Genomic DNA, 15,704 nt, shown 5'->3' with positions numbered 1-15,704 from the left:
AAAAGCATTCGGGTCAGGTTTAGTGTTATGTTGACGAGAATAGTGTGCACTCCGAACAGACGGGTTCAGTCTTCGCACGCGTCCACTCGCACCTCCCTGCCACCGCCGCCGTCGTCGTCACACGCCCTCAAAACAGACGCGTCTGTGCGGAGAGCGGTTGCCGTGGCGACGGCGTCTCACACTCACGTGTGGGGATCAGAGGTCAAGGTTCGCGGCTGTTGCCTGGCTGGGCTCAATAGTGCTCTGTGTGTCATCATTCCCGCTTCCCGTAATCCAAGGCTGCGGAAGGTTATGCGGGGGGAAAAAAGTGCATGTCTGCAGGATTTCAGCGGGAAACCCCCACCCCCCCCCAAAAAAAATCTCACTGAACAGTGTTGTCAGTCATTACAAGTGCCCAGCATGTGTAAATGTTTCCCCAATATATCGCATGTTTGTCGATTTTTAAGCAATTGTTTATTGTGGGTTTTGGAGTATACGGGCAAGTCCGAATTTAGAGTCGCGTGACTTTAGCGAAGTACCGCATAGTGCCACAACATGCCAGGCAGCACTGAGGTGTACTGGAAGATATGCAGCATGATAAAGAGCAAGATGAAGAGGCAAAGAAGGTCCCCAACTAAACTCCTGCAAGTTTTTCCCACGGAATATATCGCTGCTCCATTTGAGTTAAAGTAGCAGTGAAGGTCTCAAATTTCTGCTAATTTCCGTTAGCCCCTCTATGACGTTTTGTATTATATGTTAGCATTAAGCTAACATAGTTCATGAGATGAAATTATATTGTTGTTACTCCGTGACCAATGTTTAATTCCCTTTAGTTTTTACGCGTCAATTTTATAGTCAACTGTTTGGGAGTAACAAATAAACAGCTTGAACCAAGCACCCCTTTCCTCTTATTCAAGTAACTGTGTGAGTGAGAATCTTCTTTTGGTTTCCTCAAAGTGACATTATATTATGTGAGAGAATGACAACGGGCTCTAAGGAATACTTTCAAAGGTGTTTCAAGCATGTGGGAGGGGTCAAACTATATGGCAAAACGTATTTCCTTCCAACTACTCCAGCAAGATAAGTAAGACAGACCCACAATACAGCAAAACCAAGCCACCAAACAGGACCCCTTGAAAAAATTTATTAAAATCTCAATTTTGCCAGGTGACCCACAGACGCAATTCTCAACCTGCTTAATGCTCAATTTTAATTTCCCCAAATCCACCCAAGCAGAACACATACAGCGAGTTGCAACTATACACAGGTTGGGAAGCGTTGCAGGGGTTTAAATTAGAGCCAGACAGGGACCTGCATTCATTTCTAGATGTTGGGGGCTGAAATAAATACCAACAGAGAGAATGGTCCATTTTCCCCATTTCACTTCATTTCTGCCGGTGAATAATTTCACATAAGGCATATAACCGAGGTGGGTATCCATAAACAATTTCCAAATTAGGTTTGTGAGGCCTTGGCAGAGGTTTGTGTTCTACCGAGGGCCAAAAAGGGCAGAAGAAAAAAAAAAAGAAGCCTCTCAAGCTCTCTGCAGATGTTGAACAGTACAGCTGTGGCTGATGCAAATAAATAAACAGGCTGATTATTACACGTCTGCAAAAAATTATATGGCAATCATTTGTTCGTCTGTGACGTTTAGAGTCAAACCAGATTGGTTTGCTTCACTGGTCCCTTGGACGGGATCTTTTTTCCCAACGACTTTGGTCGGCACCACAGTTGGATTCCTGTGCTCACATCGGACAGGAAAAACTAAGAGCGTAAAAAAATAAAATGAAAAAATACAATGGAACCAAACGGCGCCAGTGTCAAAGTTGCTGTGAACTTTACAACGACGCGTACGGCTCAGACAAAACCAGCTCACACGGGTGTGAGGTGTGATGACAACCGCCTGGCTGAAAGATGCTCTTTCACCAGTCCACAATAAGGCGGCACATAGATGGAAAAACGTCTGGTCAATTCAAAGAAAAATGCTGTAAATTTCTATTCAACTCTATCAAAAGCCAACCTGTAATTCTGAAAATTCACAGTCACCAATCGGCCCCCCCAACCCCCCCGACCACATTTATTCCCATAAATTCCTTTTAATCCTCATGGAAATGTTTTCACCTTTAAAAAGTCCGGAAATTTTGCACCCCTAGTCCAGAATGGGATCCCCCCAAAATGGCAATGCGGCCGCAGGAGCTGAGGCAGCAGAGAAAAGTCCAGCGCGGCCATGTGTTCTCTGTCTGTTTACAGTGCTTTTATTAGGCATCCTGTGGCACAGGCAGCTTTTGAAAGGCCGTCTTTATAGGAGCTTTCCTGTTTATGCTTAGGGGTGGGAGGTCAGCACTCGCAGCCCCGTGCTGAATATGGTCAATCTGCTTGCATAGGAAAACCTTGTGTGAGTGTGTGTGCGCGCGCGTGTCTGCGTGACTGTGTGAGAGCGCGAGTGTGTTGGCTGCGCGGGCTTGGTGGAGATTTGGGCTCTGCGGGTTATTATCATTATTATTATCATTATTATTATTATTATTATTACGACTATCATTATAACTCCAAAGAACAAACTGGGTCTTTAACTTGTGGGATGGAAGCCCCGGACAGAGAGCTTTCTGTTACTGAGGCGTCAGTCAACATGGACACATGGACAGCAGTGCCAGCACACAGACACATTCAGACGCATTCAAGGATAGCTCCAATCGCACTGGGGGACATATTATGGAAAATGGACTTGCTAATGGCTTGTATACACATAGCTGGAGTCGGGCTGCGTCAGTTGCGGCTACAGCAGCTCCTCGCCAGTGTATTCATTTTGTATTTGTGTGTTTGACTGCTTTTCCCCAGTCAGTAAACGGCTGAAAGTGCATCGCGACTGTGACTGTCCTTGCAGACATATGCGAGGGCACAAGAGTACTTTAACTTTGAGTTTCTCCCGGCCCACCATTGAGCAGCGAGATTGTCTGAGCATCTGACACTGTCAAAACACCATCATGTCAAAGCCAGAAGGTAAAATGAGCTGGAATATTTGCACAGGTTCATGCTAGGAGCTAACAGTTTTACTCTAATGTTCAGCTAAGATGTCAACATGGGCTTGAAGGGACATTTGTGTACAGCAAGGTGTCTGCTGTTGATCATGTCCTGCTCTGGAGAGTCTCAGAGGCTCCAAACGTGAGTCGCCTGGTCATCTCGCTAACAAACGCCATACTCTGTGTATTGGCATCGGACAGAACTGCTCTACCGCCAAACCAGATTGATTCCAACAAGAGTCTGACGCGGGGATTTCAGACATACTGCTTCTTTTGTTCTTCTTTGATTCTTTAAAATTTTGAAGCAACAATGTCAGAGATGTCTTGAGACACAACGTCTGTCTCCTTTAAACATTTAGAACCAAATCTCTTGGTGTGTTTATTGTAGCTGGAGGTGTCCGTAGAAAGAATGACCAGGACTCACCCGAGCACCCCTCTTTCCTGGCAGGCCTGGCTTCCCTGGAGGTCCTTGAAGTCCCTGCAGAACAATCAAAAAAAATAAAAAAAATCCACTCAGTGTTGCCTTTTGACTGACATCATATACATATATACACATGCACTCAGTCAACCATCAGGTCAATGAGGACTGAGGTAATTCCATTAGCAGGTGGTGAGAGCTGAGGCATATCCGCCGGGTAATTCTGAGCCAGTGTGGCAGGAAACGGTAGAAATAACAGGTCATTTCCTGTGCCACTGAATGCCCCCGCGTGGCTTTATCATAATCGTTTTCTTTTAATCAAAAGAGGAGGGGCAAATTCAAGAAAAACAACAGGCTCTGAATGCCAGCTTCTGTGGGTGTTTTTGTTTTTTGTTTGGAAGCCTCTGCCTGGAAATCTTTTCAAGATTAAAAAGAAGCCAATTTAAAGACGTTGAAACAATACGGAGCCCCTCCCGTTGCAGTCATAACTCCTTCCCGTGTCTCGAATGTCTCCTTTCCTCTTCCCGTCCCTCTAATTGCCCTCAATTCTGACACCTTGACTTCCAGGCATGAGACCACCCCTATTAGTGCAGGTGGCGCACTCTTTTGGTGGCCCTGGGACCTGTCAACGCTCAACACGCGCCTCTGTGCCTTCTCAGTACTTCCGCCCCCATGATTTGATGTATCCCAACCATCGTTTGTTTGCCCATGTAAGGCCCGCCTTGTCCTCTTTAGCACCTGCGCGTGCACCTTTCTTCTTAAAAGTGATTGCTTTTGCCATCTAAAATGACGTCAATCAAACCGACTGACGTGGTATTTAATTCAATTAGCAAGAAAGTGGCGGGGCTGTGATATAACATATCTGTTGTGCCTCAATAGGAAATGATTAAAAGACAAAATCGTAAGACAAGACCATTGACCAGAATCTGGATCTCTGGCCACTAAGTTGCCGTGACAACTGATTAAAATGATGTCATTGTGGTCACTTGTTTATACAACAAGAGCAAAATTTGAGGAAAGTCCTTGACGATGGGCCTCATCCTAACCGAGGGTAACACGCCAGAAACAACACTCTTCTTTGGATCCACTTAAATTTACTGATACTCTCATTCCACACAATCAAATGCAATTCCATCGCATACGCATCAGAACCCTGACAAGTCTCGGTTAGATGCCTTCAAGTTTTGCTACGTTATGCCCAGTGATAAGGTAGAGTTTCCGAAAAGCGTCATTTGGCTGATGATATTCATCATGACAGCTTTGCGGGCATCACTGCAAAAAAAAATAAATAATCACATCTGGATCTCCAAGAAAATGAAAAGTCACAGCAAACAAATAAGCTCCATCTTAGGCAATGTTGCTTATAAAGAAAAGCTCAAGGTGCAAATGCAACAAATCCAACCTATCGACCAACTTCTTGGTCACGAACAAAATGACGGTCACAAATTTGAATACGATTGCACATTCAACCCTAACCAGGGTTCAGCTCTGACTGAGGTGGGCAGTTAAGCTGGAACTGAGACACCCTGAATGCTAAGGAAAAGGCGCAAACTCATTTGTCTGCCTCGGTATTTCCTGGTGATATGAGCCTTTTCCAACCTTTTCCTTTGCATTGAGAAGCTAAATGATGGTGTTTACCAACTGCCTTGACCCTCGACCCAACTTTGAAGGTGGGCCATCTGACCTCCACGAGCCCCCTGCGACAGAGGAATCTGGTGCAAAGACGACAAGGCGTCAGACCTGACACGTCGCGCCCAGCCTGGAGGGCTCGGTGCTCGGACCAAGATGAAAACGGCGGGAGAGGATTTCTAACCTGTGTGGGAACTAGGGCAGGGCTAAAGTAACCTCCATAAGCTAGCTACGGAGCTAAGATTTGAAGGCACATGGCACAAGAACCAGAAAGACTCGGATGGACTACAAAGTTTATAGCCTTAACTGATGCAAACCATTCAATTTCATCATCAAAACAAATGAGTCTGCACTTTTGGCTGAAACCGAGACAAAAACTTCTTACCGCGGGGCCAGGTTCTCCTTTTAGTCCTACAGGTCCGGCTAGCAGGGAGAACTGAGTAGGTGGCAACTCCCAGCTCTGGAAGCCGTCAGTGGCAGGTGATGTTACAAGGTTGTACGAAGGTGTGGTCGTTTGTGGGGTGACCGGGGCCTTGGTGGCTCTGGCTTGCTTGGTTGGCTTGATAACTTGTTTCGGGTTCGGCTTGGTGGTTTTAGCAAACGTTTTAGATATGGTTGCTTTTGAAGGGTTCACTTTTGATACTACCGGTTTGGAGGGAAAGACTTTGACAGAATTCAGCTTGGGCTTAGAGAGCGTGGCTTTGGATGGTATGACTTTGGGCTTAGTGGGGGTTTTCTTAGCTGCGGTCGGCTGCGGTTTCTTTAGAGCTGGAGCTTGATCTGATAAAGTAGAGTCAAGTTTTTTCTTGGAAGGATTTGGGCTTGTACTAGCTGTGGGAGTGGGTTTCTTTTTTTCTGTCGCCGCCATCACCTTCTTATTTTGCAACGTGGGCTTTGGAGAAGTTAGTCTGGGGGTCGTCTGACTTGTCGTTTTAGAGGTGGATGGTCTCGTGGCAGGTGGCTTGGTCGGGGCTGCTGTGGTCCTGAGTGGAGCCGTGACGGTTTCCGTTCCGGCCTTGGTCGGCGGCGGAGAGGCTAGGCCAAGATGAGCCGTGGCTGGCATAACAGTTCTCGGCAAAGACATCGGAGTGGTGCCGAAGGTGGACTTGATTGTTTGGGTGGGGGCTACATATCTGACAGCAGAGGCGGCAGCCGCAACGCTCCGGGCGAGGCTTCGCCCAGTGGCCTTCTTGGTTATCAGGCTACCATGTTTGGGGGCAGCTGTGGATGATGCATTGATTTGTCGTGGCAAGATGGGCAGCAAAGGTGCAAGATTCTGCCTATACGTGTCAGCTTCCCTGCACTGTTTCTTAATGTACTTGCAGTAGTTGTGAGCTGCCTGGGCAGAAGGGATCAGGTCAAACTGGCAGATGGCTCCTTCAAAGTGAGCCCAAGCTTGTTGGCTTGAGCGGCCCAGCAGGAAGGAGTCCTCGTGCTCCGGCGCCAGTCCCTCCTCACTGTCCCACCCAAAGTCCACGTGAACACTCTGCTCTCCGCAGGAGGCATATAGAGTCACTTTCTGTCCTTTAATCCCCACCGCCAGCTGGTGCCACTGGCCATCGTGGGGTTCATACGGCAGCGCCGCCGAGGAGTTTGGTCCCGTGTGGAGGACGAGACTTCCCGGTACAAGCTGCAAGCCAAGGAGAAGCTTCTTCTTCTCCGACAGCAGGGTGAAGAGGAAAGCGCTGTTGACTCTGTGCGAGCGCACGCTCAGGACCAGGGTCGCGTCGGTCCAGACGGCCGTCGGCCAGATGGAGCGCAGTGGACCCTCAATGTGTGCCAGTTGGTTGAGGATGATTCCAGATTTAAAGGGAATGACCCCAGCTGGTACGGAGCGTGATGGCTTGTCTCCCTTAAGCCCCAGCTTTTGGAGGATGTCCACATCTGCGGGGATGGAAAAGCGGTGTTAGAAGCACATACAATAGAAACTGGACAAAAGTCAAAACACAGACAATTACAGTGAAGCCCTGCTTTAGGACTCCTGGTAGATGTATCTAATATTTTTGTGGCATCACTATGGAGAAATTACAAACAAGCATGTGTACGCGATATCAGGTCTTGCTACCTTGTACGGCATGTCAGACAGCAGTTGAAGAAAGTGAAACTAAATAGTGTCCTTTTAAGACAAACATATTTTCGGACGACACAAATAAACTTGTTGGTCAGCGGCAAACTGCTTCGGCACGTCGTCTACTGTAATTCCGGGCCAAACCAAATGACTAAGAGAAAAATATCTACACCGGTGGTGGCAGATGGGTGGCCTTGGTCGTTTTTTCTTCATGCTTCTCCCGCAGTGATCCTGCACTAATTGACATTTTTGGCGGTGCAAGCTGTCCACAGCTTCCAATTTAAGCAGTTAAGCAAACAAGAAGTATACAACCGTACAACATAGATCCCTTTGGATATATTTTGTGGACTATGACAAATCTTTGTGCACCCACTATAGCCACGATTTTTAAAGTTGTTTATGAGTTTTTACAGTATACAGGCAAGTGAATTTAGAGTTGCGCGCCTTCAGTGTGTTACCAAGTTGTGCCACGGCAGGGCAGGCAGCACTGAGATCTTCTGCACGGGATGCTGCATAATTACCAGCAAGGACAGAAGATTGCCTTTTCAGCTTAATAGAGAGCCACATTTTGCCATTTCAGTAAGGTAGTCGTTGTTCCTATAGAGCAAAGAGTATATATTCCTGTGAGAATTGTTGTACGCTCTGTTTGTATGCGTTGCTGCTCCATGTGTCTTAAAGTAGCGGTTGTCCGAACGTTTACAATTAGCGTAACCTCTTTGCTAATTTCATTAAGCCCATCTATGGTGTCCCACATTCCGGAAGTGGGCATTTGACTACATTTTGCTGGTCCGTCATTAAGCGTCCACCAGTTGACGGACACACGGACCGTCACTGACGGACGCGGTTAATGACGATTACACAAATTATACAAAGCCATTCTCCTCATTCATCAGTCCGCCATTTTTAAAATGTATCCCATCATTCGTCGACAGGACCGGTCTGTCGGTCTGACGGAATGCCCACCTCTGTCACGTTCTACGCTAGCAATAAGCAAGCAGACATCCGTTAGATCAGAGGTCACCAACCATTTTGAAGCTGAGAGCTACCTCCTGGCCACTGACTAGTGCAACGTTTGATACACACTTCTGAGTTTGCTCAAACACGGAGCTTGGCCGACATCCATTCACTCATATTGCGACAATACAATTTTAGTAACATCTACAATCTCGGCGCCCTCATCCTGGTCATTGTGGACTTCAATCTTGGCCCCTTGCTCTCATTAGTTATTGCTTCACATAACATGTGCAATGAGGTATGTATTTTAATAAGTTTAAATGTATTTCAAGCATGGTGGCGGGGTCTCGCTATTTGTTGGATTTTCTGCTATCATGGGTGGCTCTGGAAACACTTCCCTCACGATAAATGGTAGTTCACCAAATGCTAGGTGGTCCTGGACCTATGAATAGCGCTGTTATTTTGCCTGGGGCCAAATACAGTGAATTTCATGGAGCTGTGGTCTCCACGCATGTTCTGCTCTGTTCTTTGTTCCAAGGCTTGAGAAGGTTAACAATCAACATCACCTTTCCCTCTTTTCCCTCCGACCCTCTCCTCAATTAAGCCTTCAGAACCTCAATCGTCATGAGGGAGTACAGCGTCAATAGCATTTACAGAATTGCACTCAGCTGTGACCGTGTACAATGTTTGGTCGCCGAGGGTCACAGCGCTCATTCAGCGTCAAACTGTGATGTCACAGCCTGGCCCCTCCACAGCCTTTTTTCCTAGGTTGCTCCCTCTCTTTGACCCGACCTGTGATCATCAGGCCCTGTCTAACGGGGGGACGTGCGCATGGGGAAAAAAAAAAAAAAAGAGTGTGAGAAGCTGGCAGGCATTGTTGACGAGATGCCAGGAAATAGGAAAGTTCGGAGGACACAAAGAAGGATCCTCAAAAAAGAAGAAAAAATAAAAGGCAGACCCGAACGTTGGGAATGTTTTAATTGCGTGGAAAGTTTAAAACAAACTAATTAGGCTAGATCACTCAGAGCATGCTGGCATTGGAGGGTTATTATGCAATTATCGCAGATCCCAGGGAGTCAAACACAACTGTTCTGACAGATTTGGAACTATTGAGTGCAATTGATGAATTTCCAACCTCTTGGTCTCGTGGACCACAGAACACATTTCTTTTTTCACTGTGAACCGGGAGCAAGATTGCGCCTCTCCATAGGCAGCTATTTATGTTTTTTCCACTTTCTACGGACAGCTGAACTACTTACCAAAAGCAGCATGGCTTTATAAAATAGACTTGAGTGAGATTTAGTTAGGGTTTAACATATACCAATCCACATTCTCCTGTCTGTGTGGTCTCCCCTGTGGTGTAAGACAACTTGGCAGCGAGACAGCGGTCGCATTACACGTAGTGTATCTGCGCTGCGCATAGACTGCTGTTGTCTTTATTTGACTACCGCTTTTATTATGACTGGGGCGCGCATTAGCCATATGGATTCAGATGTACAGTGTGTTGCGCAGATGTGCCGGCGCACACCCCCACGGAGGGGGTCTAAGAATAAGTCGGAAAAGACACAAAATGCTGCACTCGCTCTTGTAGAGGGGGACGGTGCGCCTGGATCCTTCACATGCACTCCATGGATGTGAAGGTTGTGCGACGCTAGGCAAAGTCACACATTTGTTATATTGAAATGTAATGCCTGGAGTAATTGGGACAAAATGCGAAGCCACTCTTTTGTACATCACTGTTCATCATTCGCGCCCCTGCTACACAGCAAATATTTATGCGTACATTTGAAATGTTTTTATAGTATACAGATAGATCCGAATTTAGAGTTGCGTGCATTTAGTGTAGTACCACGTTGTGCAGCAAAAAAAATGTATGCCTGTGAGCTTTCTTGTGTGCTCTGTGCGTGTTGCTGTTCCACATAATAAAGTAGCTGTTGTTTGAGGCGTTCGTATTACTGCTAATTTGTGTTAGCTTATTTATTGTGTTTCACGTGGTATGTTAGCAATAAGCTAGCCATGACTTGCATTAGCCAAAATCATATGGCTTGCTTGAATATTTTGGAGTACAAATGTCAGTTTGTAACGTGTTGAATTCTCTTTTGTTTTAAGCGTCACTTTTACAGTAGACTTCAACTGGGAGTCACAAACAACTTGAAGCATGAACACTCATTTGGAGTTGTGTGCGAGTGGAAACAGGCACTGGGGAATTCTTGAAAAAGTACATTTCAATATGTTTAAGTGTGCTTTAATGTGTTTTAATGCGTTTCAAGCGCATAAAGCGTTGCAGCAAAGCATGGACGAGAGTACAAGGCACAGCAACAGTAAGCCAAGGTTAGCATGTCTGTTTATTTTTGTAAGTTCTTAGGTAGGTGTCCTCGAACAATCTCTTGGATGGGAATAGAAATAGCACCTGGTGGTATCTGGTTTTGTCAATGGGAAAAGAAATTGGCATTCAGTTGCAGCTGAAGTCATCTGCTTCATTTTTTTTTTTTTTGTGCCAGTCCTAAATTATCCACCATGTTATAGCTGCATAAATCAAGGGCCAAGCACAACCAGATATTTCCCCCCGGAGTCCTAGGGAAAACAACACATTTTCAGTCCTGATACTTGTAACTGATTTTTTGTGCGCGTGCAATCGATCGCTCCCTCGCCGGCTAAATGTGCTTGGCAACCTCTGCCCTAATTCCCACTGCAATTTGCATTGTGCAACTACGTGAGCCGCTTTCCTGTTGATCAAAGTGCAGCATGCCGGAGCGGAGGCCGGCTGGGTCTTACCTTCAGAGTGTACTTGTGTAAGTCCCAGGTAACAAGTACAGTATAAAACGGTACAGAGCAGTAGGGCTCTCCTACGGATGAGAGAAAAGAGGATGTTAGCGGGTTCACAAGGGCTTTACTAGATTCCACGACACCGGGATCCCCTCCAAGAAAATAATGATAATTATACGGAGCATTTAATTTCACCAGGGTTTACAATAACACCAAAACCCAGTGACTGATTAGTATGGAAAGTCGTTTGAGCATTTATTATTATTTATCCATCTTAACATCCATGTACTAATATTCTCTTTGTCCTCACTAGTATGATCATTCAGTGGAATGACACGGGTACACTCGTAGAGATTACTCCCCCTCTCCACACGATTTGTACCACGTTTGTCCCACTGCAACGCAATTAATTCCCACTAGTAATCAACTGTTATGCACTAGTAACACTACTAGGCAACTATAGCCTCCTAGACCCAAGTGGTGACAGTAGTAGGAAAAGAACATTTACACAGTTATTCTTTTGGAGCACTTGTTAACAAACGCGTATTACTAGTTTTACTGGGCTCCACTAGTGGTACAGTTAGCATGTGGATATCAACTAGTGCACAGTTTTAGCTCACTAGTAACATGTAGTTTTCCTATTCGCGAGACAAAGTTCTTCTACTAGTGCACTGAATTGTCCTACTAAGGAGGACAAAGAGCGCACTAGTACCTTGACTTTTAGCTGGATATCAAGCTATTAGTAGTGGCCAGGAGGCTACTAGTGAAATCACGCTTGTATGCAGGCAAGCAAGCAAGCAAACAAAGAAACTTCTATACATGAGTGGAAAATCTATTGACTAAAACAACTAGATTTCATGCATGCAAGTACAGTGGTACGGAAAAAGAAAATGTTGGCATTTAGGCTTGAATGTGACACCTTGCCATTAAATGAATCCCCATACATTTTCCAATTTGGAATATTTCCCAATTTCCCCATCTCGGCTTCTTGCTGACGGGGCGGAAGAGCCACTGTTTACCAATAGGTCACATACACACAAACACACCCCCACACACACACACACACACACACCGGAGGAGGAAATGTGTACAGCAGCTGTGGCAAACATGTGGGAAAGATGATGCCGACTGCGATGCATTTACATACAAAAACATACACATGGAAAAAAAAAATCCAGAAGGGTTATGAGTATATGCAGTACATCAAAGTGTACATCCAGTAGAATGTGCTTCCTGAGGCTTAATCATGTGGATCCCTGGGATGCTTTGGATGGCTAGCGGCTTGCACTCTCACGCTTATCAGCTGAGGAGCTTCTTCGAAAATGTTTCATCCATCTCAACAAATGTGTGTATTTTCTTTCGTTCCTCAAAAAAAAAAAAAAAAAAGAGAGAGAAAGAGAGAAAAGAAAGTGGTCCCAACCACCCTCCGTGGCCTGGTACTGGTCCGCGGGTCATTTGGTACTGGGCCACACAGACTGATTTAAAAAAAAAAAAAGAAATCCCCAAAATACATGAATCCTGATTAAGAACATATGTCTGCACCCTGACGCTGTCTTGGCGATTAGTTTCCGATCGTGAATATATGCCATTTATGGTTGCAGGTGAGTCAACTCACTTCTCACCAAGTAGCAATTTGCCACATAGCATTTGCATGACACACTATTTAAAGTAACTAAATAGCCTCCGCTAGCTTAAGGCTAACATACAATGGGAGACACCACAAGCGCACAGGCTAACAATTAGCATCTACAGTACGTGACAGTGTTGTTACCTTTTAAGCATCCAACATCTGAATACAAAGAGTCAGATAATATAACAACACTCAAAGGCATATATTCAGTGGATGATTAATATCATTGCTGTACTGGGAAGCTAAGAGAGGAGCTGAGTCTCCAATATATTATAACCTGTCTTATACAGCATTCGGGCGGGGCAAGGCGTGGTCATTGCTGTATGTTTTATATTAGACATTGCTTTTCTCATAAATAAAAAAAAACACATTACAAAAATGTTTATTTTTTGGTCGGAGGTTGGAACTGATTAATGACGTTTCCATTCACTTCAATAGGGAAAGATGATTTACGATAAAAGTGTATTGCGCTTTGTTACAGTTGCAGCTGTTGTGAGAGCGCTATGTAAATAAAGGTGGATGGCCATCGAATTAAATAAACTCGTCTCCCTAGACGCCACTGTGGCACCTAACAAAAACGGCAAGTTGACTAGCATTTGATTGTTTTGCCTGTCACTGGCATAAATAGGTAAACAATGATACCCTATTCAAAGTAAATCATTTTCGTCACACTGTTTGACCAACACTTGCGCACTTGAGGTATGCTGTTTATTACATCAGCAAACGCACAGAACACTTGGGAGAAAAAAATGCTGAGCCGGGACTCAAATCAATGATTGATGGCCAGTCAATTGAGGATAATCATGATGATAACATCCTCAATGTGTAATCAGCATCACTGATTGTCACTTCCCGCTCTTCCTGTTTCAGTCTCCCCCTCTGTGGACGTAATGTGTTTTTGCCATTACAGTCCCTTTCCAGATCATAGGGAAAAAAAAAAGTCAATAAAACACAACATGTCAGCGTGGGATCCGTTTCTTCTCATTGTTACTCCCTTAGAGGATTTCTCTCTCACACACACACACACACATACACACAGGGGACAATGTCCAAACTGGCATTTTATCTCCCCACTACCTTCTGCCCAATTAGAGCGGACGCAAGATGTCCAACGGCAAGAGTTTCACTGAAACATCAGGTCATATTCAGCTCCCACAGTGAGTTTGACACCGCGGATAAAAGTGATGGATGACAGCCGGCCATGCACGCGGCAGTCGCACTGGAATTGTGCCGACACAGCAGCAGCTCCTATTTGTACGCGTACAGTAGGCGGTGGTCGATTGTTTTCAATTGATCTCGGGAGGAGGAGTGCAGATAACAAACTGGATGCACGTTTTCCCCATTCCAACACAGAAAGCAGGTGGCAACCGGCTGGACTCTATTATGAAGTGCTGTTCTACCAGGGGTCGGAAGTAACAACGTACATCTAATATTGGAGTTTTCAAATATCTGTGCTTTAGGTAACCGTTTTTTTTTTTCACAAGACGTTTAACTGTTACTCCCTACATTTAAAAACAGAGATCTGTACTCTTTGTCTTCCTTCCGCATGCTGATTGAGATCTTGAGGAGGCGAACAAGATATTCCCCATCCGTTTCCTTATTTAAGAGAATTCTTTGATGTTGTCTGCTCCAAGACTGATTCACGGCAAACGCACTTTGTCTCGTGCCATCCTGTACTTCCTCTTAAGAAAAGTGTGGTTATCATAAGCTAATTTAGCAGCTCCAACTCTCGCTCATGCAGGACCCGATGACTGTCGAGTGCTGATTATCTTGTCAGAATTCAGATTACAGCAAATTTGTGAGTTATTTTTTCTTCTCGGTATGAGAACTATACAAGTTAACAAGCTTTTTTTTCATTGTTCATATCTTTCAAATAGGATGATTGACACCGACGACTCGTTTCAGTCTGCACTTTTTACATCGGTAAAGGGGGCGAATCAGAAGTTGTACTTTTGCCATTTTGTTTGCAGAAGTAACTCATTTTTTTAATGCACATTTTGAAATGTGTTTCTGTTATTTATTGTCTCCCTCAGAATTGTTTCTGCTTGAGAAACACGTCATTTGGAGTTGCACCATGCACTTACACAAGGACAATATAAGCTTTCTATTGTATTGGTAGTGAGGTCCCGAGCGTGAGCACTTGTGCCACCTCTGTGGTGGTCCCATCCCCGGGGATGCTGAAACTCTGCCAGGTGTGCACCACATGGAACACAGAGCCAACCCACCCCGCCCCCGGGAGAAAGCCATGCAAACAATAACAAAACAACTTACTTTGTGTCTAGATGAGAGGTTTTGCAATCTCTCCTTTGGGTGCCTAAATTCATTTGTATTCATTTGTCCTGGCAGTCAAAAACCTGATCCGTCAATCACAGCGTGACTCTTTGGCAAGGGCGGGCATGAAGAAGACACACCGGCGGCCGGTCGCTCAGTCACGCGTCGGTACAGCTCGGGCTGAAGCTCCGGGAGGGAAAACGCATGTTGACTAGAGCCTGTCAAGGCCGACGTACAATCCGTGTGGACACAGAGGCTCCCTGCTGGCGTGCGTGTGGATATTCCCCAGTGTTTCATTCATTGAGGCTGCTCCAGATAGAGGGAGTGGGTGCCTGCCTGCCTGCCTGCCTGCCTGCCTGCCTGCCTGCCTGCCTGCCGGGGGTGGTGACGGAGTAAGGAGCCTTCCTCCCATGGCTTTCCCTTTTAAACGGGGGCTCCGTCCGCGCGGCTCCGGCCACCGTCGAGGTGTCGAGTTTCACGGCCAAGCGGCGGCGAGATGCAACTGCTCGCCCCGCTTCTCCTCCTCCTCCTTCGGAGGGGGGTTCATCATCGGCCACATCATTGGGGGGGGGGGGGGGGGGGGGGGGCTGTTGTGCAAAACCGCAGGAGGAGAAGTAGAAAATGACTGGCTAAAAAGGTCCGTTTTAGCGTTTTCAACAGGCTGCCATTTGTGTGTCAACAATCGTTCTTCTCCAAGTGACAAATTATTTGGTTAAGCCACGACATTCCATTGTTATGATTCTCGAAAGAAAGTTAGCAAGTGAGATAACCAGCTTGGGAGCTACCTAGCTAATGTTGAAAGTGTTTGGACATCATGGTATCCGGCCCACTACATCGTCTTACGTTCCACAAAAGTTGACAAAACTAAATCAAGTTTACTTCATCTTTCTTGCGAAATGGATTTATTACTTTAATTTTCACAGAAACCCTGTACCACATAGGCAATTTTTAAAATCTATTTTAACGGATATT

At 45.6% G+C, this 15,704-nt stretch overlaps 1 protein-coding gene across 1 annotated transcript in view; it reads right to left on the bottom strand.

Moving 5' to 3' along the window:
- LOC147135830 (uncharacterized) overlaps positions 1 to 15,211 on the bottom strand; it is a 65,981-nt gene extending 50,770 nt beyond the window's left edge. The window contains exons 1-4 of the mRNA XM_086053895.1: positions 14,733 to 15,211; positions 10,841 to 10,911; positions 5,429 to 6,927; positions 3,421 to 3,474 (exon numbers count right to left, since the gene is read on the bottom strand). Coding sequence (XP_085910021.1) covers positions 3,421 to 3,474; positions 5,429 to 6,927; positions 10,841 to 10,911; positions 14,733 to 14,785 — 1,677 coding nt within the window. The 5' untranslated portion in view covers positions 14,786 to 15,211. The remainder of the gene's footprint in view (positions 1 to 3,420; positions 3,475 to 5,428; positions 6,928 to 10,840; positions 10,912 to 14,732) is intronic.
- Positions 15,212 to 15,704: the final 493 nt, after the last annotated feature.

The sequence above is a fragment of the Filicampus tigris genome, chromosome 15 (assembly GCF_054856515.1).
Source record: "Filicampus tigris isolate MCC_2025a chromosome 15, RoL_Ftig_1.0, whole genome shotgun sequence".
NCBI lineage: Eukaryota > Metazoa > Chordata > Actinopteri > Syngnathiformes > Syngnathidae > Filicampus > Filicampus tigris.
The sequence above is the reverse complement of the archived record's forward strand: the minus strand, read 5'-3'. Positions and strand labels throughout refer to the sequence as shown.